Genomic DNA, 22,842 nt, shown 5'->3' on the forward strand with positions numbered 1-22,842 from the left:
TGCTGGAGGGGATGTGGAGAAATTGGAACTCTTATTCATTGTTGGTGGGACTGTATAATGGTTCAGCCACTCTGGAAGTCAGTCTGCAGTTCCTTAGAAAACTAGATAGAGTTACCATTCAATCCAGCGATTGCACTTCTCGGTATATACCCGGAAGATCGGAAAGCAGTGACACGAACAGATATCTGCACGCCAATGTTCATAGCAGCATTATTCACAATTGCCAAGAGATGGAAACAACCCAAATGTCCTTCAACAGATGAGTGGATAAATAAAATGTGGTATACACACGATGGAATACTACGCGGCAGTAAGAAGGAACAATCTCGTGAAACATATGACAACATGGATGAACCTTGAAGACATAATGCTGAGCGAAATAAGCCAGGCACAAAAGAGAAATATTTATGCTACCACTAATGTGAACTTTGAAAAATGTAAAACAAATGGTTTATAATGTAGAATGTAGGGGAACTAGCAATAGAGAGCAATTAAGGAAGGGGGAACAATAATCCAAGAAGAACAGATAAGCTTTTTAACGTTCTGGGGATGCCCAGGAATGACTATGGTCTGTTAATTTCTGATGGATATAGTAGGAGCAAGTTCACAGAAATGTTGCTATATTAGGTAACTTTCTTGGGGTAAAGCAGGAACATGTTGGAAGTTAAGCAGTTATCTTAGGTTAGTTGTCTTTTTCTTACTCCCTTGTTATAGTCTCTTTGAAATGTTCTTTTACTGTATGTTTGTTTTCTTTTTAACTTTTTTTTTCATACAGTTGATTTAAAAAAGAAGGGAAAGTTTAAAAAAAAAAAAAAAAGAAAAAGAAAAACAAGGAAAAAAAAAAGATGTAGTGCCCCCTTGAGGAGCCTGCGGAGAATGCAGGGGTATTCGCCTACCCCACCTCCATGGTTGCTAACATGACCACAGACATAGGGGACTGGTGGTTTGATGGGTTGAGCCCTCTACCACAGGTTTTACCCTTGGGAAGACGGTTGCTGCAAAGGAGAGGCTAGGCCTCCCTATGGTTGTGCCTAAGAGCCTCCTCCCGAATGCCTCTTTGTTGCTCAGATGTGGCCCTGTCTCTCTAGCTAAGCCAACTTGAAAGGTGAAATCACTGCCCTCCCCCCTACGTGGGATCAGACACCCAGGGGAGTGAATCTCCCTGGCAACGTGGAATACAACTCCCGGGGAAGGATGTAGACCTGGCATCGTGGGACGGAGAACATCTTCTTGACCAAAAGGGGGATGTGAAAGGAAATGAAATAAGCTTCAGTGGCAGAGAGATTCCAAAAGGAGCGAGAGGTCACTCTGGTGGGCACTCTTATGCACACTTTAGACAACCCTTTTTAGGTTCTAAAGAATTGGGGTAGCTGGTGGTGGATACCTGAAACTATCAAACTACAACCCAGAACCCATGAATCTCGAAGACAGTTGTATAAAAAAATGTAGCTTATGAGGGGTGACAATGGGATTGGGAAAGCCATAAGGACCACACTCCACTTTGTCTAGTTTATGGATGGATGAGTAGAAAAATAGGGGAAGGAAACAAACAGACAAAGGTACCCAGTGTTCTTTTTACTTCAATTGCTCTTTTTCACTCTAATTATTATTCTTGTTATTTTTGTGCGTGTGCTAATGAAGGTGTCAGGGATTGAGTTGGGTGATGAATGTACCACTATGTAATGGTACTGTAAACAATCGAAAGTACGATTTGTTTTGTATGACTGCGTGGTATGTGAATATATCTCAATAAAATGAAGATAAAAAAAAAAAAAAACAGGAAACTACAAATGCTGGAGAGGATGTGGAGAAACTGGAACTCTTATTCATTCTTGATGGGACTGTATAATGTTCAGCCACTCTGGAAGACAATCTGGCAGTTCCTTAGAAAACTAGATATAGAGTTACCCTTCGATCCAGCAATTGCTCATCTCTGTATATACTCAGAAGATCTGAAAGCAGTGATGCGAACAGATACCTGCACACCAGTGTTCACAGCAGCATTATTCACAATTGCCAAGAGATGGAAACAACCCAAATGTCCTTCAACAGATGAATGGATAAATAAAATGTATATACACACAATGGAATACTATTCAGCAATAAAAAGGAACAATATCATGAAACATGACAACTTGGATGAACATTGAAGACATAATGCTGAGAGAAATAAGCCAGGCACAAAAAGAGAAATATAATATGCTACCACTAAGGTGAACATTGCTGGGGGAGAATGCAGGGGGGTTGGACTTCCCCACCTCGATGGTTGCTGATGTGCTCACAGACATTGGGGACTGATGGTTTGATGGGCTGAGCCCTCAGTCACAGGACTTGCTCTTGGGAAGACTGTTGCTGCAAAGGAGAGGCTAGGCCTGCTTATAATTGTGCCTAAGTTTCTCCTCCTGAATGCCTCTTTGTTGCTCAGATTTGGCCCTCTCTCTCTAGCTAAGCCAACTTGGCAGGTGAAATCACTGCCCTCCCCCCTACATGGGATCTGACAACCAGGGGTGTAAATCCCCTTGGCAACATGGAATATGACACCTGGGGAGGAATCTAGACCCAGCATCATGGGATGGAGGACATCTTCTTGACCAAAAGGGGGTTGTGAAATGAAATGAAATAAGTTTCAGTGGCTGAGAGATTCCAAAAGGAGCCAAGAGGTCACTCTGGTGGGCGCTGTTATGCACAATATAGATAACCCTTTTTAGGTTCTAATGAATTGGAATAGCTAGCAGCAAATACCTAAAAGTATCAAACTACAACCCAGAACCCTTGAATCTTGAAGACAATTGTATAAAAACGTAGCTTATGAAGGGTGACAATGTGATTGGGAAAGCCATGTGGATCACACTCCCCTTTGTCCAGTGTATGGATGGATGAGTAGAAAAAATGGGGGCAAAAAAAAAAAAAAAAAAAAAAAAAAACCACCCAGTTTCCTTTTTTTTACTTTAATTGTTCTTTTTCTTTTTAATTTTTACTCTTATTACTTTTTTGTGTGTTGTAATGAAAATGTTCAAAAATTAATTTTGGTGATGGATGCACAACTAGATGGTGGTACTGTGAACAACTGATTGTACACTTTGTTATGACTGTATGGTATGTGAATATATCTCAATAAAATTGAATTATTTAAAAAAAAAGGTACTCTATCTTCAACAAATTAGATGAAAGTGAAAATGATAGGCTCCAGGCCTTGGAATATGACTGAAAAACTAGCTCTGATAATAACAAACATACTGATATCAAAGTGCATGTAAATAATCTGGCATATGTTCTTTCACAAAATATGATTAGAAAAGATAAATACTTCTAAATTAAAATTATTCTACATAAATGTATTATGCATGTCAGTAAGTCAGTAAATAAAACAGGGTTATTTTATCTATATTAATACACCATGTTTAGATATTCAAGTTGTTTGATACAAATTCTGGAAGTGAATGTCTCATAGGGAAAATGGCAGGAAGACTGCTTTGAATTTGAAGTCATTTCAGGCACACAGAGTATTAGAATATAAGAAAGGACGAAACAGTGTTCTCTGTCCTCCAGTATTTCCTGAGGGAAAGCCTACTGAATTCTGACATATGGAACTGTTTGCCCCAACTTGAAATGACTTCATACTATTACGGCTTTTGAGTTGATATTTATTCTATTTCCCTGTAAGGGAATTTGCTTCTGTATTCAGATTTAACGCATATTGGAAGCCTATTACTACTATGTGCCATAATAGATTTCATAAAGCACTCATGCAGACATTCAGCTATCAGCTTATTTTTTTTAACTTTTTTTAATATCGAAATAATTTCAAACTTAAAGGAAAGTTTCAAAAATAATACAGAAACAATACATATAACCCCAACATACCTCCCACTCAGATACCCAGATTTACCAATTATTAGCATTTTGCCACATTTGTCTATCTACCTACCTATCTTCTAAACATCTGAAAGTACATTGCTCTTCTAACACTTAACACTTCTATGTACATTTCTTGAGAACAAGAAACAACTATCAGCTTTTAACAAAGTTCAATAAGACCCAGAAGAAGACAATGGTAGATGGGATAGAAGAGAAAAGACAAATCTGGGTTCTTATATATGAAAACAAGGTAGTTGTGGTGGTTTGGAGTTATATACCCCAGAAAAACATGTGCTTAAATTTAATCCATTCCTGTGGGTGTGAACCCATTGTAAGAAGGACCTTTTGATGATGTTACTTCAGTTAAGGTGAGGTGTGGCTCAGGATAGGACTTAATTCCATTACTGGAGTCCTTTATAAGCGGAATGAAACTCAGACAGATAGAAAGCCATAGAGGAAGTAGCCTGAATCTGAACATCAACAGAATCCAAGAGAGACCAACGTGCACACTGCCATGTGACAGAGGGATCCGGGACCAAGGATCATCAGCAGCCAGACCCAGAACACACTCATCAGGAAGAAAGCATCACCTTGATGAGGATTTGATTTGGACATCTCCTAGTCTCAAAACTGTAAGTTAACAAATTCCCATTGTTTAAGCTAACCCATTGCATGGTATTTGCTTGAGCAACCAAGGAAACTAAAACAGTGACAGATCTTGTTTTCCTTATACCACAGCATGATAATATCAACTGATAGAAATTTTAATAGTTCTTGAACAATTTCTCACTAATATTTTTACTAAGCAAAACTCTTAACCTAAAACTCTATATTTTTATTCCTAAGAAAAGGAGTTACTTACCTCTGCCTCTGCTGTCAGTTGTATCTTCTTTGATATTAATGGATTTATGTCAAGTTGACCTATGGGAGGAAAAAACTATGACTTAAAAATTGATGGATACAGGTACCAAGCAACACTTTAAATCAAGAACATGAAAAGCCAAACAAGCAAATACAGAGACAACTATGTAAACTTTGGTACCACCACAAAACATTATGCAGCTATTAAAATGAAGCACAGGTAATATAAATAGAAGGAAATTTATACATAAAAATATTGGGTAGAAAATAAAGAAAATGTATGTATACATATTAATTACACTATATTAATGATGCAGTGGTATAGATCCTTCTATTTTTGACAATATAGGAAATGAGAGTCCCTGAATGGATCTTCCAATTGAAGCTACTAAACTGATGGTAAAATATTAAAAACTTAAAAAAAAAGAAAAATTTTTAAAACTTATTGCCAAGCTGATACAAATACAGAGGCAAAATGAAAGAAGAGAAAAGGCAAGACAGGACAAGACAAGAGAAAAAGAACAAGAAAAAGAAAAAAGGAGAAAGAAATGAAAAAAAAAAAAAAGGAACAGGAATCCACACAAAACTTAAGGATCTCTGCCAAAGCCTACAAACCTCTGTTTCTCAGCTGATAAAACAAATACTATACAATGGCTTGGTTTCACAATGGGAATTTATTGGCTCGCCATCTCAAAGGCTAAAAGGCTTGCACCCCCTCCCCCCCACAGGGTTAGTATCCCCTGGCTGGCCTGCATCTTTGCTGTTTCTTGGCTTTCACCTCACATGGCAATACACATGGCAGTGTCTACTCCTTTCTCTTACATTCCACTGACTTCCAGCTTCTGGCTGTTTCTCATGGCTTCTCTTTCTGTGTCCAATTTCCTTTGCTTATAAAGACTTTAGCCATATTGGATTAAGGCCATTCAGTCTGGGCACTTCTTAACTAAGAACATTGTCAAAGGTCTAATTTATAAAGGGTTTCACACCCAAAGATCCAGGATCTGGGATATGAAAATACCTTCTGTGCAAGGTATGATTCAGTCCCCAACACCTTCATCTATAATATCTTGCATAATAACCTTGCTAGAGTTTTAGCTTCTGACATATTTGTTAAAATTTTTAAAGTTTTTCTTTGGTAAACATTCACAGCTTAACCAATGATTTTTTTTAATGCAGTTTTATTGAGATATATTCACACACCATACAAACCATCCCCATACATACCCATGATCAATTTTAGAACACTTTCATCACTCCAGAAAACAAATAAAAAAGGAAACTCAAATCCTCCCATACCCTTAACCGGCCCCCTCCATTGTTGACTCACAGTATTGGTATGTTACATTTGTTACTGTTGATGAAAGAAGTTAAAATCTTACTAACTGCAGTACCTAGTTTGCAATAGGTACATTTTTCCCCATATAACCCTCTATCATTAACTTCTAGGAACAGTGTCATACATTTGTTCTAGTTCATGAAAGAAATTTCTAATATTTGTATAGTTAATCACAGACATTGTCCACAAGATTCACTGTGTTATACATTCCCATGTTTTAACCTCCAACTTTCCTTCTGGTAACATGCATGACTCGAAACTTCTGCTTTCTACTACATTCACACACCATTCAGCACTGTTAGTTATTCTCACAATAACATGCTACCATCACCTCTGTCCATTTCCAAACGTTTAAGTTCAACCTCGTTAAACATTCTGCACTTATTAAGCAACCAATCCCCATTATTTAGCCACATTCTATATCCTAGAAAACTATCTTTCATGTTTATGAGTTTACATATTATAATTAGTTCATATCAGTGAGATCATACAATATTTGTCCTTTTGTGTCTGACTTATTTCACTGAACATAATGTCCTCAAGGTTCGTCCATCAACCTGTTTTTTTGTTTGTTTGTTTTTTTGTTTTTTTAGGCAGTTTTATTCATGCACCATACATTCCATCCTAACTAAACAATCAATGGTTCCCTGCATAATCACGTAGTTATGCATTCACCAACACTATCTATAAAAGGACACTTCCATTTCCTCCACAAAGAAAGAGGAAGAGTAAAAAAAAGTAGAAAGACATAAGAAAAAGAAAAGGGGAAAAAATGACAGCTAAAAAGCAACACAAGAAAAGACAAAATTAAAATAAAGTACAATAAAAAAAGTCAGACACCACCACCAATGCCAAGAATCCCATACCCCTCCCTTACATCCCCCTTATAGGCATTCAGTTTGGTATACTGCCTTTGTTACATTAAAGGAAGCAAAATAAAATGTTACTGTTAACTATAGATTCTAGTTTGCATTGATTGTATTTTTCCCCAATACCACCCTATTTTTACACCTTGAAAGGGTGACGTTCATTTGTTCTTCCTCATCTGAAAACATATTTGTACATTTTATCACAATTGTTGACCGCTCTAGTTTTCACTAAGGTATATAGTCCCAGTCTTCATCTTCCCTTTTTCCTTCTGTTGTCCCAAATGCCCCTAACCTTCCTCTTTCAACCATACTCAACAGTCATCTTTGTTCAGTGTACTTATATTATTGTACAACCATCACCCAAAACTCTGCTCCAAACCTCTTTCCTCTCTTTTCCTATCTGTCTGTACCACTCCCTTTAGTATTTCCTGTAGAGCAGGTATCTTGTTCACTCACTGTCTGTATGTCAGAGAATTATTTTAAACTCTCCCTCATATTTGAAGCACAGTTTTACTGGATATAGGATTCTTGGTTGGTGGTTTTTCTCTTTCAGTATCTTAAATAAATCACACCACTGCCTTCTTGCCTCCATGGCTTCTTTTGAGAAATCCGCACAAACTCTTATCAAGCTTCCTTTGTGTGTGATGGATTGCTTGTCTCTTGCTGCTTTCAGGATTCTGTCTTTGACGTTTGTTAATCTGATTATTAAGTGTCTGGGCATAGGTCTATTTGGATCTATTCTATTTGGGGTATGCTGCACTTTTAGATCTGTGATTTTGTGTCTTTCACAAGAGATGGGAAATTTTCAGTGATTATTTCCTCTACCGTTGCTTTTGCCCCTTTTCCCTTCTCTTCTCCTTCCGGGACACCTATGACACATACATTTATACGCTTCATATCATTCAATTCCCTGAGATGCTGCTTGTATTTTTCCATTCATTTCCCTATATGTTCTTTTATGTGTAGGATTTCAGGTGTCCTGTTCTCCAGTTTATGAATCTTTTCTTCTGCCTCTTGAGATTTGCTGTTGTATATCTCCACTGTTTTTCATCTCTTGTGTTCTGCTTTTCATTTCCATAGGTTCTGCCAATTGTTTTTTTAAACTTTTGAGTTCTTCCTTGTGTTCACCCAATGTCTTCTTTATATCCTTCATCTCTTTTGCTGGATTTTCCCTCAACTCATTGAATTGTTTTTTTAATTGGTTTAGCAAACTTATTTGCAGATCTTTAATTAGTTGTTTCAATTCCTGTACGTCAGCTGCAATGTAAGGTTGTTCCTTTGGGCCATCTTCATTTTTCCTAGCGTGATTTGTAGTTTTCTGTTGCCTAGGCATCTGGTTTCCTTGATTCCTGCAATCAGATTTTTCCTAACCAGACGGGCTCAGGTCTCAGGAGGCTGTATTAAGTATCAGGTTTCCCTAAGGGTGAGTCCTAGAAGATTGACAGACTTTTCTGTGAGGCCTCTAGACTCTGTGCTTTTCCTATCCTGCCCAGCAGGTGGCACTTGCCAGCCCACAGCTCCCCACTGGTGTAAAGATGTGTGGTCCCTTCAATTCTCAGCAGATCCTGTCCTGGCCAGGGGGCAAGGGTGTCAGAAACCAAGCTTAAGTTGTTTCTGGTTTGTTTGTTTTCCCCCCAGGTCCTGGGGTCTGAGTTCTGAAGGGAGGACAGCCACTTGAGCTGGGCCCCACCTCCCCTTTTCTTAGGGAAGATACACCCTCTAAGGGGTTATCTTTTCCACTTGAATTCCTCCTTTATCGCTCTAACTCTGTTAACTCCACCTTTGCCTGAGTCAGTGCTGAGAACTGAAAATGCCTGAGGCTTTCTCTAATGAGCTGCTTAGACTGAGAGAAAAAAAAAAAAAAAAAGACAAAGAGAGAAAGCCCCTTCTCAGAGTCAGATCCTGGCTCCCCAGTTTCGCCAGAGATAGTACCCGGTCCTCTGAACTCATTTTCTTGGAACATAGCCATTTTCTATTATTCTAAGCTTAGCTGTCTTCAAAAGCCTTTGTATTTTTTTTTTCTGTCAGCCCCACCTCCTCTCCATCGGGAGAGACCTCAGGGTATTTTCCTGCTTGTTAGGGATTTCTCTGTGCTTGTAGCTTGTGCTCAGCAGTGCACATTTGTTAACTAAAACCACAGGTGAAGCTTGGTTGAGCTACATTCCCTTGCTCCCAGCAGGGACTATATCCTTCTCCCATAGCAAAGTTTTGCAGCTAAGCCTCATGTGCCGGGGGAGAGGGGCGCCAGATGCAGTTTGGGGAGCCTTACAATTTTTATGGTGCAGTCTCAGCCATTTCACCCCTTCCAGGCTGGTGTACGATGTATGAACAGTCACAAATGTCCCCCAACAGTTGTTCCACACTATTTACTAGTTGTTCCTGGCTATTTACTATTTGCTCTAGAGGACTAACTAAATTTCACACCTCTATGCAGCCATCTTGCCCCACACCCTTAAGCAACAATATTTTTAATGTAACTAAACACTTATGCATTAATGCAGAAGTAAATTTGATGTTTATTAATGTTTACACTGTTCATTTGCTTATTAAAATAGTTTTATTTATTGGAACTTCTTGTTAAGGTTAGAATTGGAATTCACTTAGTGCTCTTTAAATTGTGCCCCTTTATTTTTATATAACTCTTTTTCAAAGCATACTTTTTGTCTTCCACAAAAGGAATTTTTATAATCTGATAATAATTGTCCTTATTTTACATTTTCAATTGAAATATCAAGTTAACTACAGTATTACAGGAAACAAGAAATGCCAGGCATCATGTATACAGACCTTCTGCACAGGTGAGTAAATGAAAGGAAGAACAGAATAACTGCTGAAATTTGTGAACTAGAAGACTGCAACTTCTGGTTTGTTGACTTTATCTTTGTAAAAATTTAAGATACTGTTACTTGGTGGAGTGGTCAATGATTGTGACTAAATGTACAAATATAAAAATGTTCTTACATGTGGGAGAACAAACAAATGTCAACCATGCAGAGTGTTGAAAAATGGATGGTACTGGGAAAAACTATAATCAAAGCAAACTGGAGTCTATGTTCAACAGTAACACTGTAATATGCTTCCATTAAATGTAACAAAGGCAATATACCAAAGTTAAATGTGTATGAGAGGGGGATATAAGGGAGGGATATGTGATTCTTGCTAGTGGTGCTGTTGTCTGACCCTACTATTATATTGCATTCTATGATATTTTATTTTTCTTTCTATTATCTTTTTTATTATCCATTTAAAAAAAGTCTTTCTGTTGTAGTAATAAATATGTTCAAGTGCTGACTGTGGTGACAGATGCACAACTATATGATGATACCATGAACAACTGATTGTATACTGTGGATAGTTGTATGGTATGTGAATATAGCTATATAAAATTGTAGGGAAAATATAAATAGGGATAAAAGTGCTGGAGGAAACATGGAGAGAGGGATGTACCTATTTACTGTTGGTGAGGAGGCAGAATGGTGTAGCCTTTCTGGAGGACAGTGTGGTGGTTCCACAAGAAGCTAAGCATGTGGGTGCCATAAGGTCCTGTAACCTCATTATGGGGTATATATTTGGAAGATATGAGAGCAGGGACATGAACGAACATTTGCACACTGGTGTTTATGGAGGCATTATTCACGATTTGCAATGGGTGGAGGTCACCTAAGGGTACATCAACTGAGGAACAGAATGGTGAACTGTTATGTGCACATACAATGGAATATTGAGCAACCGCGAGAGGGAGTGAAGCTGTGAGTCACATAACGAAGTGAATGGATCCTGTTGACAGCATTTTGAGTGAACTATGCCAGAAACAAAGGCAAACACTATAATGCCTCACCAATATGGACTAACTGTAATGTGTAAACTCATAACAGAGTCTTAGAGCACAGCTTATCAGGGGAATGCTTATTGTAATGTTCCCCAAATGGTAAGCTCATACAGCAGTCGTATCTCTTCCTGAATTGTAATGGCTATCTCCAAATTTGGAGATGCTGATCCCTTTGTGTATAACCTGGTATCTCTGGAACTTTGGGTATCTGCGTGACACCTGAAACTCAGAGCTAGAACTTGGCAGATATGAATGTCAGTATTAGTGCATATAGCAACCGTCAAAAAAAAAAAAAAAAAAAAAAAAAAGCTGAAAAAGAGCCCAGACTTCAATTAGTGATATGAATGAAGCAGATCTGGTTGGGACTAGGCAAATTGGGCCAAAGGGGTAAACTGACTGTGTTTTAGGGCTTCAGCTTCTGTTTGGGACCAAGGGAGAGATGTTATTTGGTGCAGGATTTATATTTCTAAACAATATAACTTTACAATCAGTTTGTTTGGGCACATGATTGCATGGAATTTTGAATGAGAGGTGGGATTTGGTGGGTTTGTATAGGTTAGTGTGAAATAGCAATGCATCCCAGGGTAATTTGGGCAGGGAATAAAGGTGTGTATGCAGGGACCCCCTGAGAAGCTTGGGGAGGACGCAGATGTGTTGGACTTTGGATTAAGTTGGACCCAGATTGTCGCTGATGTTCTCACAAACACTCAGGACTGATGTTTGGTATGCCAAGCCCTCTGTCTTGGGACCTGCCCTTGGGAGGCTCATTGCTGCAAGGGAGAGGCTAAGCCTGCTTGTAATTATGCCTAGGAGTCTCCCCCTAAGTGCCTCTTTGTTGCTCAGATGTGGCCCTCTCTCTCTAGCTAGGCCAACTCAGGTGAACTTGCTGCCCTCCCCTTACGTGGGGCCTGACTCCCAGGGGTGTGGATCTCCCTGGAAACACGGGATATGACTCCCGGAGATGACTCTGGACCTGGCATCGTGGGATTGAGAACATCTGGACCAAAAGAGGAATGCAAAATGAAACGAAGTGAAGTTTCACTGGCTGGGAGATTTCAGGTGGAGTCAAGAGGTCACTCTAGTGGACATTCTTGTATATTATACAGATGACCCTTTTTAGGTTTTAATGTATTGGAATAGCTAGAAGTAAATACCCAAAACTATCAAAATCCAACCCAGTAGCCTTGACTCTTGAAGACGATTGTGTGACAGTGTAGCTTACGGGGGGTGATGGTGTGGTTGTGAGGGCCTTGGGGATCACACTCCCTTTGTCCAGTGTATGGATGGATGAGTGGAGGAATGGGGACGGAAACTGAATGAAGAATAGGGTGGGTTGGGGGGGGGGTGGTTTGGGTGTTCTTTTTTATTTTTAATCTTTATTGTTATTCTTTCTGGTGTAAGGAGAGTGTTCAGGGATGGACTGGGGTGATGAACTATGTGATGGTGCTGTGGACGGTTGATTGTGTGCCATGGATGATTGTGTGTTGTGTGAATGTGCCTCAATAAAACCGAATTATTAAAAAAAAAAAAGGGGGGGGAAAATATCTCTCTTAGCTGCAGCAGTGAGCACCTTCTGTCTGAGCTCTTATAGGACTCCAGTGATTAAATTAAGACCCACCCTGAATGGACAGGAGTCCATATCTCCATGGACATAATTTAATCAAATGTATTACCCATATTTTGGTGGGTCACGTCTCCATGGAAACAACTAATCCAAAGATTCCAACCTATTCAACATTAATACATCTGCCCCTACAAGACTATATTAAAGAACATGGCTTTTGGCAGGACATAATATATCCAAAGTAGCACATCTTGTTTGTAGATGATATGGTTCTATATACAGAAAATCTTAAAATCTACAACAAATCTCTTAGAACTAATAAATGAATTTGGCAAGGTGGCAGGGTACAGTATCAATACCCAAAAATCAGTAGTGTTTCTTTTCACAAGCAATGAACAACTGGAAGAAGAAATCAAGGAAATAAATTCCCTTCACAACAGCAACTAAAAGAATCAACTATGTAGGAATGAATCTAACCAAGGATGTAATGGACTTTTATACAGAAAACTACAAAATATTGCTAAAAGAAATTAAAGAAGAACTAAATAAATGGAAGGGTATTCCATGTTCATGGACAAAGACTAAATATCATTGAGATGTCAATACTACCCAACGCAATTTATAGATTCAATGCAACCCCAATCAAAATTCCAACAACTTTCTTGCAGATATGGAAAAGACAATCATCAGATTCATATGGAAGGGAAAGAGCCGTAACAGTTCAATTCATCTTGAAAAAGAATATAAGTTGGAGGACTCACACTTCCCAATCTTAAAACTTATTACAAAGCCACAGTAATCAACAACAGCATGGTACTGGCACAAGGACAGAGAGACAAACGGAATGGAACTGAGAGCTCAGAAATAAATTCTCACATTTATGGACAAGTGATTTTTGATAGGTGGCAAGACCACTCAATGAGGAAGAATACCTCTTCAACAAATGGTTGCTGGGAAAACTGGATCTCCATTTCCAAAAAAAAAGAAGAAGAAGAAAGAAGAAGAAAAAAGGGGATCCCCTACCTCACATATAAAAATCAACCCAAAAATGGATCAAGAACTTAATGGTAAGAGCTAGAAACTATCAAACTCCTAGAAAAAAATATAGGGAAGCATCTTTAGGATCTTGTGTTAGGGAATGGTTTCTTCGACTTTATACCTAAAGCACAACAATGAAAGAAAAAATAGATAAATGGAACCTCATCAAAATTAAAAACTTCTGTTCCTCACAGGACTTTATTGTGAAAGTAATGACAATCTACACAATGAAAGTATCTGGAAACCACATATCAGATAAAGACTTAATATCCAGATATATAAAGAAATCCTTCAATTAAACAACAAAAAGACAAACCACCCAATCAAAAATGGGCAAAAGACTTGAATAAACATTCCTCCAAGAAGATATACAAATGTCCAAAAAGCACATGAAAAGATGCATAACATTGTTAGCTATCAGGCAAATACAAATCAAAACCACAATGAATTACCATTTCACCCCCATTAGAATGGGAAGCTATTAAAAGACAGAAATAATGCTGGAGAGGATGCAGGGAAATAAGAACACTTATTTTTTGCTGGTGGGAATGTAAAAGGGTACAGCTGCTGTGGAAGACAGTTTGGCAGCTCCTCAGAAGCTGTATATAGAACTACCATATGATTCAGCAGTCTCACTTCTAGGTGAGACCCCAAAACGATTTAAAGCAGGGGATTCGAACGACATTTCATACTGATGTTCAACGCCAGCATTATTCACAATTGGCAAAAGATGGAAGCAATCCAAGTGTCCATAACTAACCAATGGATAAACAAAATGTGGCATAGACATAACAACAGAATAGCATTCAACCGTAAAAAGGAATGAAGTCCTGAAACATACGACAACATGAATGAACCTTGAAGACATCATGTTTTGTGAAATAAGCTAGACACAAAGGCCACATATTATATAATTCCACCTATATGAAATGTCCAGAACAAAAGCAACTCCATAGACTGAAAATAGATGACTGGTTGCCTGGGGTTAGGGTGGGGGGAAAATGGAAAGTGACTTCTAAACGGGTAGAGAGTTTCTTTTTGGAGTGATGAAGAAATGTTCTGTTACTATACAGTGGTGATGGTTACTCTTTTAGTTTCCCAGCTGCTAAACAAATACCATAGAAATGGACGGCTTAAAACAACAGGAATTTATGGCTTAAGGTTTTGAGGCTAGGAGAAGGTCCAACATCAAGGAGTCAACAAGGCAATGCTTTCTCCCGAAAGACTGTGGTGTTCTGTGACTGGTGGCCCACAAACCTTGGGCCCTTGGCTTTTCCATCATATGGCAATCACATGGTGGCATCTTCTCCTTTCTCTTCCAAATTCCACTGACTTTCTGGCTTCTAGTTCTCTGCTTCTCCCATGGTTTCTACTTCTGTGTCAAATTTCCTTTGCTTGTAAGGACTTCAGTCATATTAAAATAAGACCCACCCTCATTCAGTTTTGGGCACATCTTAACTAATAACATCCTGAAAGTTCCTATTTACAAACAGGTTCATACCCACAGGACCAGGGGTTGAAACTTGAACATGCCCTTTGTAGGGGACATGATTCAATCCCAACAGTTGCACAACCTTGTGATCATACTGGCGACCACTGAATTGGACACTTTAAAATGCTGAGTTTTATATTTATAAATTTATATCTCAATTTAAAATCTAGGAGGAAGGGAATGATAAAAGGAAGAAGAAGAGGAGAAGAGGACAGAGAGGTAGAAAGAAAGAGAAAAGGGAAAAGGAGAAGGAGAAAAGAAAAGGAAGAAGAGAAAAGAACAAAAAGCACCTATGCCAACCTCTATTCAATCACACTACCCATTCAGAATAAAGACAGAAACGATTAACAGCAAAACCAAGACTATGGTTGTTAATTAAAGCAGGGCCATCATTTAGTTTCTATTTACTTCTTCTAGAAGAGAACCATTCTATAGCAGATTATCAGAGAAACAAATCAGAAAGTAAAAGCAGAAATGACAAACTGTCATGAAAAGAGGTAGTGAGGAAAAATGCTTTAAAAATTTTAAGCAAATATAAGTAACATCTCAACAGGATTAGTTTATAAGAATGAAGGTAAAAGTTATACCATGATACCCTATATCAAAATTAGTATTTAAAAATAACATCCTTTCACTCTACAAAAGCAAAAATGTTTGGCTACAGTATGCTTATAGTAAAGAAAAAGTAAAACGTATATGACATGTATATGGAATATAATACTTTGCAGACATTCATTTATTATTTGACAATGAAAAGATGTCTACACTTTATTGTGGAGATCCAAGTTTCTAAACAGCATGTAAACTATCCCATCTATGTAAAATGTTCCATTTGTATAAGAATGAAATATATCTAGAAGAATGTATACTCATTTTTCAATGACAGGATTTTGGGTCATTTTTGCTTTATTTTTTATCATTTATCCTTTTATGTATATTTGGAATCAATTCACTGAACTTACACATTTAATGTTTGTGTACTTTAATTGTATTTCTAAAATATCTCAATTGCAAATTTTTTTAGATGAGCTTATATTACTTTAAAAATCAGGTCATGATAACATCATTCTTCCCCCACTAGAGATTCTTATGCAGTAGATATAAATGTGGCCCAAGAAGCTGCTTGTTGTTCGCTGATGATTTGTTTCCATTCCACAAGCGATTCTCATGCATACCCCCAATTGGGAACTGCCCCTAAAACTAGTGTCTCAAACTTTAACCTGCACCTCTACCATCTGGAAGTCTTATTAAAACAAAATCTTATTTCAATAGACCTGAGGTGGGACATTTGTAATAAGCTCCCAGGTGGTGCAGAGGCTGCTGGTCCTGGGTGGTAAACCATACTGACCAGCATGACTTGGTGTCCTTTAAACCCTTGCTACTTAAAAGCCACATTTAGCCAATCTGCTTACTCCCCAAGGTAAGTAAATGTTAAGTGGAGAAATACATTGTATTTTCAGATCAACATTTCTTACATTAAAATAAGGAGGATGTCATACTTCTTGATTTAAACTAAACAGTTCAATTTAACATCTGCACTAAAATCTGAAATGATTAAAACTTAACAATACAGCACTGTGAATGTAATTAACAGCACTGAATTAGATATCTGAATGTGGTTAAAAGGGGATATTTTAGGTTTATCCCCTAAATTCTCTGTTATTAGAATAAAAATCAAAAAAGATAAAACAAAACCCATAAAATTGTACAACAAAAACAGTGAACCTGAATGTAAACAATGGACTATAGTTAATAGTACAATTATAAAAATGTTCTTTCACGAATTGTAACAAATATACCCCACTAATAATGAAAGGTATTAATACAAGGGTGGTACGTATTTCATGTGCGGTTTCTCTTAAACCTACAACTTCTCTAATAAAAAACATCCTTGTAAAAAAAAAAAAAAACTCAATGAACTCAAACAATACCAAAGAGTACTTATATATACACGGAGATTAGAGTAATTTAAAACCTTTTTAAAAATTGGAACATAAAGAGAATAATATTTAGTGACAGGAAGTTTCAATGAAAGTAATTTTTATGTTTCCAATAACTGGGGGGAAAAATACGTAGCTTTTACCTCGTAAGATGTGGGAATGAGGACAAGAGAGACAACATGCATTATCATTAAGTCTCCAAATCATGGAAGGGGAATGTTTCTTCCCAATGGCTCATTCCTTTTACAAATTTCACAATTTATGTTACACTAAAATTTGCCCACATCCAATATAAATATTCTACAAATAGGTAATTAGGAGCCTAACAAGCAATAAACTTCATTATACAAACTTACATTCCTGGTGGGATCCAGTTGCTAATATTTACAATTATTTTAAATAAAAGAATGTTTCTTTATGAAAGAAATCTCAGAGTGCCTAAGACAACCTGTCTCAGAGAGTTCTATCCCAACTGGTTAATCAAACAAGCCTCAAATTTCAAATCCTATTGAAATCAAACCTACACAAATGTCATTGCAAAAATAAATACCCTGGTGCAATACATGACATCAGTCAGAGTTGGGTTTGCAGGTCTATGAATTTAACCACTAAACCTTGACCTTAACAACAAACACTGTGTTGACCTCTTCTTTGTATTCATGTGTTCAGCAAATTTGGATACAAGAACTAATAAAACTCCCTAATCTCCCGAGATTTATAGCCCAGTACTGAATAGGTAAAATGCCTTTTACATCCCACTTTAAGTTAGATTCCCTGCAAATTTCTCTCATTATACTCATTGTATCTACTATGAGAACAATTAGTAGCATTTACTTATAATAATCTAATTATGTGTGTAATTTGGCAGAGGGGTTTCTCCTTCACTTAACTGGGAGTTCCAGGAGGGCTAACACCTGTGTATCTTGAGCACTGCCGTAGCCCTAGCACTTAGCAGGGCACCTCAGTAAATACTGATAGATTAGCTGGTTGAATTAATAATGAATGAACATAGTATCTAAAGCATAGTAGGTACCCAAAAAATGTTCAGCGAATTAACAATGATTTCTCTTCTAATTTCTTAAATTATATATATAAAACACTATGTAACAAAGATCCTAAACTGAAGTGTATGTTACAAAGTGTACTTTTATAATAAAACTCACCTCTAGGAGATCAGTAACAATCTACACACCAGTATCACCAATAGTATCTAAACACAGCTGTGACTGGCAGTTAAACCAAAATATTTTTTTCCATTATCTCTATCAATTCATTTTTCTCTTCTGTACCTCTACACTGCCTAATGGTAGTACTCATAATAAAGAAAGCTAAAGACGGCAATCCTATGCTAGAATACTGAATTTGTTCTCTATTCCATTAATTCCCTTAAAAAAATTAAAAGCCTCACCACTATTATGAGTCTTTAGGGATTCCTTTGTAGTGTTTTTCCGGTCTTCATCTTCTTCAAAATTTTCACTGGACTTTGACAGCCGGTTTCTTAGAGAAGTGTCTTCACCCACCATTGTGTTCTCTAGAAAAGATGTGAAAAGTTTTGAACTAAACATTGGGTTGAGGCAAATTTTACAATATCACCATATATAGGAAATTTGAAAATTGATGACATATATATTCTCTTCCTTTTAATATGTTTAAACATTTTCTGAGTCAAGCTACTAAACAAATTCAAATTAGCCCCTATAAAGTAATTGGCTCACTTCAAAAGTCTTTATTTAAACATAACACCCATTTTTAAAGAACAACTTAGTTGAACAAACAAGACATAAATACAGTCAATTCTATAAAGTCATTGCAAACCACTGCCCATAGGGGACTATATAGGGTTAGTTTTACAGCACCATTGAAACAAAACCTCTGAACATAAATTTAAGTAAGTTTAACCATAAATAGCACAGGGGTGGGGGGAAGTGGAGCTGGTAATTGGAGCCCATTAAATAAGATGCTGATTCATTGACACATCTCACAGTCAACAGCACCATAACTCAAGCCTGAACAAAGCTTATCTAACACATGTATTTTCTCTAAAAGGCTCATCACAGTCTTCATGGGCTCAGCATTACAGCACTACACTTGGGGGACATTCTGAACAGCAAAATCTCCAACAAAAAGCACAAAAACGTGAAAAGTATGCCACCAAATACACCACAAAAAGAACACTAAGAGAGCTGAAACAAGAAGGTACACCAATGCCTTGTATGAACTAAGCTGCATGGGGCATCTCAAGTTTTTCACTGCTTTGTGCATGTCCAGGAATGATGGTGAAAGCATCACAAGTCATTAGATTACAAATAAATATCAGTAAGTAGGTGAATTTGCAAATACCAACCTGAAAATAATGAAGACCAAACTACATGATAAAAATTGAGAATTATGTAATAAAATGTAACTCCAAAACTGACCCAATGTAAAGAATTACCTGTAGCCAATAAATCAATGGAAAAAAATTTATGTTAAACTGTCTTTTCTGTACAAATGATGAAATGCAGTCTATAGTGGGTTTGGTTGTTTTTAAAAAAAAAAAAAAATCACTGCTTGGCACAGCAAAAATCTGACAAATATACATTAAGTCCTTTCCAATTTTTTCTGAAATAGTACAAACAAAGAAACAGAGTTCTGGGCAGTAAACGATAAATCAAGTAGCATAGGAGACTAATAAAATCTGATTAAGAAGGACCCAGGAGAGAGACTGGGGCTACTGAAAAAAATTTAACAGTCATGTGTGTGAAGTGATAGAGAAAGCCACAAAATCACCTAATTCTCTAACAGAAAAGACTAAAGAACTGAAAACTAACCTATCAGGAATGGCTTCAAAGTAAAAATCAGGAAGTAGAGAAGAAATCAGGGAACAAACTAGAAAGCTGTAAAAGGAAAGACCTTTCAAAAAGGAAGGAATGTTTTAGGGGATAATGTGGAATTAAAATTAGGCCAAGGACAACAGTGTCTGTCCACACATTGTGCACCAGCCTGAGGACCAATAGGGAAACTGCAAACCTAAATGATGTGATAAACGAATTAGAATTAACAGACATACATAGAGCATCATATCCCAAATTACCAGGATATACATTCTTCTCTTGTGCTCATGGAACTTTCTCCAGGATAGATCATATTCTTGGGCATAAAACAAGACTCAATAAATTCTAAAATATTGAAATTATTCAAAGCACATTCTCTGACCACAATGGAATGCAACTAGAAATCAATAAAAATGTCCGGAGGTTAAACAACACACTCCTAAACAATCAGTAGGTCAAAGAAGAAATTGCAAAAGAAACTGCTAAATATATTCAGATGAACAAAAATGAGAACACAACATATCAAAACTTTTGGGAAGCAGCAAAGGCCGTGTTGAGGGGGAAATTTATAGCTCTAAATGCATACATTGAAAAGGAAGAAAAACTAAAATCAAAGAACTAATAGAACAACTAAAGAAGCTAGAAAATGATCAGCGAACTAATCCTAAATAAAGTAGAACAAAAGAAATAACAAGGATTAAAGCAGAAATAAATGATATGGAGAACAAAACAAATAGAATAAATTAAAAAAACACTGGTTCTTTGAGAAGATCAACAACACTGGCAAGCCCTTAACTAGACTGACAAAGTCCAAAAGAAGAAAACCCAAATAAGCAAAATAATAGATGAGAGGGGGGACATTACTGTAGATCCCCAAGAAATTTTAAAAATCATAAAAGGATACTATGAATTGTATGCCAACAAACTAGATAATTCAGAGGAAATGTATAATTTCCTGGAAACACATGAACAACCTAAATTGACCAGAGAAGAAAACAAAGACCTCAACAAATCAATCACAAGCAAGGAGATCCAATCAGTCATCAGAAAGATTCCTACAAATAAAAGCCCAGGGCCAGACGGCTTCACAGGGGAATTCTACCAAAGTCTACAAAAAGAACTGACACCAATACTACTTAAATATTTCAAAACATTGAAGAAAATGGAATACTACCTAACTATATGAAGCCAACATCACTCTAATACCAAAACCAGGCAAAGAAGCTACAAGAAAGGAAAACTACAGCCAATCTCCCTAATGAACATAGATGCAAAAATACTAAACAAACATATTTGCAAATCGAATCCAAAAACATGTTTGAAAAAAAATCACACACCATGACCAACTGGGGTTCATTCTAGGCATGCAAGGGTGGTTCAATATAAGGAAATCAATCAATGTAATACAACACATTAACAAATCAAAAGGGAAAATTCAAATGATCATCTCAACAGATGCTGAAAAAGCATTCAACAAAATTCAGCATCCTTTTTTGATAAAAACACTTCAAAAGGTAGGAACTGAAAGAAACTTCCTCAACATGATAAAGGGCTTATATGAAAAACCAACAGCCAGCATAGCACTCAATGGCAAGAGATGGAAAGCCTTCCCTCTATGATCAGGAACAAGACAAAGAGGTCTGCTGTCACCACTATTATTCAACATTGTGCCAGAAGTTGTAGCCAGAGCAATCCGGCAAGACAAAGAAATAAAAGGCATCCAAATTGGAAAGGAAGAAGTAAAACTGTCATTATTTGCAGATGATATATGATCTTATATTTGGAAAACCCTAAGAAATCGATGACACAGCTACTTAAGCTAATAAAAAAATTTAGCCAAATAGCAGGATATAAGATTAAAGCACGTAAGTCAGTAATGTTCCTACACAGTAGAAATGACCTAACTGAAGAGACACTCTAGAAAAAGATTCCATTCTCAATAGCAACTTAAAAAATTAAGTACCTAGGAATAAACTTAACCAAGGATGTAAAAGTCCTGTGCACAGAAAATTATATAACTTCACTAAAAAAAAATAAAAGGGGACCTAATGAGATGTAAAGATATTTCCTGTTCATGGACAGGAAGGCCAAATGTCATTAAGATGTCAAATCTACCCAAACTGATCTACAGATTCAATGCAATTCCAATCAAAATTCCAACAACCTACTTTGCAGACTTCGAAAGCTACTTATCAAATTTATCTGGAAGGGAAAGATGCCTCCAATTACTAAAAACACTCTAAAAAATAAAAACAAAGTGAGAGGACTTATACTTCCTGACTTTGAAGCTTACTATAAATTCACAGTAGTCAAAACAGCATGGTATTGACATAAAGTTAGACATACTGATCAATGGACTTGAGAATTTAGAAATATACCCCCAGATCTATGGTCAACTGATTTTTGATAAGGCACCCAAATCCACTGAACTGGGACATAAGAGTCTCTTCAACAAATGGGCTAGGAAAACTGGATATCCATAAACAAAAAAATGAAAAAGGACCCCCTTCTTCATATCCTATACAAAAATTAACTCAAAATGGATCAATCAAAGACCTCAACATAAGAGACAGTAACATAAAACTCCTAGAAGATAATGTAGGGAAACATCTTCAAGACCTAGAATTAGGGGGTCATTTCTTAGACCTGCCACCCAAAGCACAAGCCACAAAATAAAAAATAGATAAATGGAAACTCCTCAAAATTAAAAGCTTCTGTACCTCAAAGGAATTTGTCAGAAAGGTAAAGTGGCAGCCAAGCCAATAGGGGAAAATATTTGGAAACCATATATCTGAGAGGAGACTGATATCTTGCATTTATAAAGAAATCCTACAACTCAACGACAATAATACAAACTGCCCAATTACAAAATGGGCAAAAGATAAAAAGACATTTCCCTGAAGAGAAAATACAAATTGCTAAAAAACACATGAAAAAATGTTCATATTCACTAGCTATTAGAGATATGCAAATCAAGACCACAATGAGATATCATCTCACACCAATAAGAATGCTGCTATTAAACAAACAGGAAATGACAAATACTGGAGAGAATATTGAGAAACTGGAACTTTTATAAATTACTGGTGGGACTGTATAATGGTACAGCCACTCTGGAAAACAGTTTGGTGGTTCCTCAGAAAACTAGATAGTGAGTTATCCTTCAATCCAGCAATTTCACTTCTCGGTATATACCCGGAAGATGTGAAAGCAGCAACACGAATGGGTATTTGCACACCAAT

General features: G+C 36.9%; 1 protein-coding gene across 4 annotated transcripts in view; it reads right to left on the bottom strand.

Annotated features, from left to right (window-relative positions):
- Positions 1–22,842, bottom strand: part of SOAT1 (sterol O-acyltransferase 1) — a 70,002-nt gene that overhangs the window by 37,707 nt on the left and 9,453 nt on the right. For all 4 annotated transcript variants that reach the window (XM_037825256.1, XM_037825254.1, XM_037825255.1 and 1 more), the window contains 2 exons: positions 18,196–18,318; positions 4,721–4,779 (listed from right to left, as the gene is read on the bottom strand). In XM_037825256.1, coding sequence (XP_037681184.1) covers positions 4,721–4,779; positions 18,196–18,310 — 174 coding nt within the window. In that variant the 5' untranslated portion in view covers positions 18,311–18,318. The remainder of the gene's footprint in view (positions 1–4,720; positions 4,780–18,195; positions 18,319–22,842) is intronic.

Source organism: Choloepus didactylus, chromosome 2 (genome assembly GCF_015220235.1).
Source record: "Choloepus didactylus isolate mChoDid1 chromosome 2, mChoDid1.pri, whole genome shotgun sequence".
In the NCBI taxonomy this organism is placed as follows: Eukaryota; Metazoa; Chordata; class Mammalia; order Pilosa; family Megalonychidae; genus Choloepus; species Choloepus didactylus.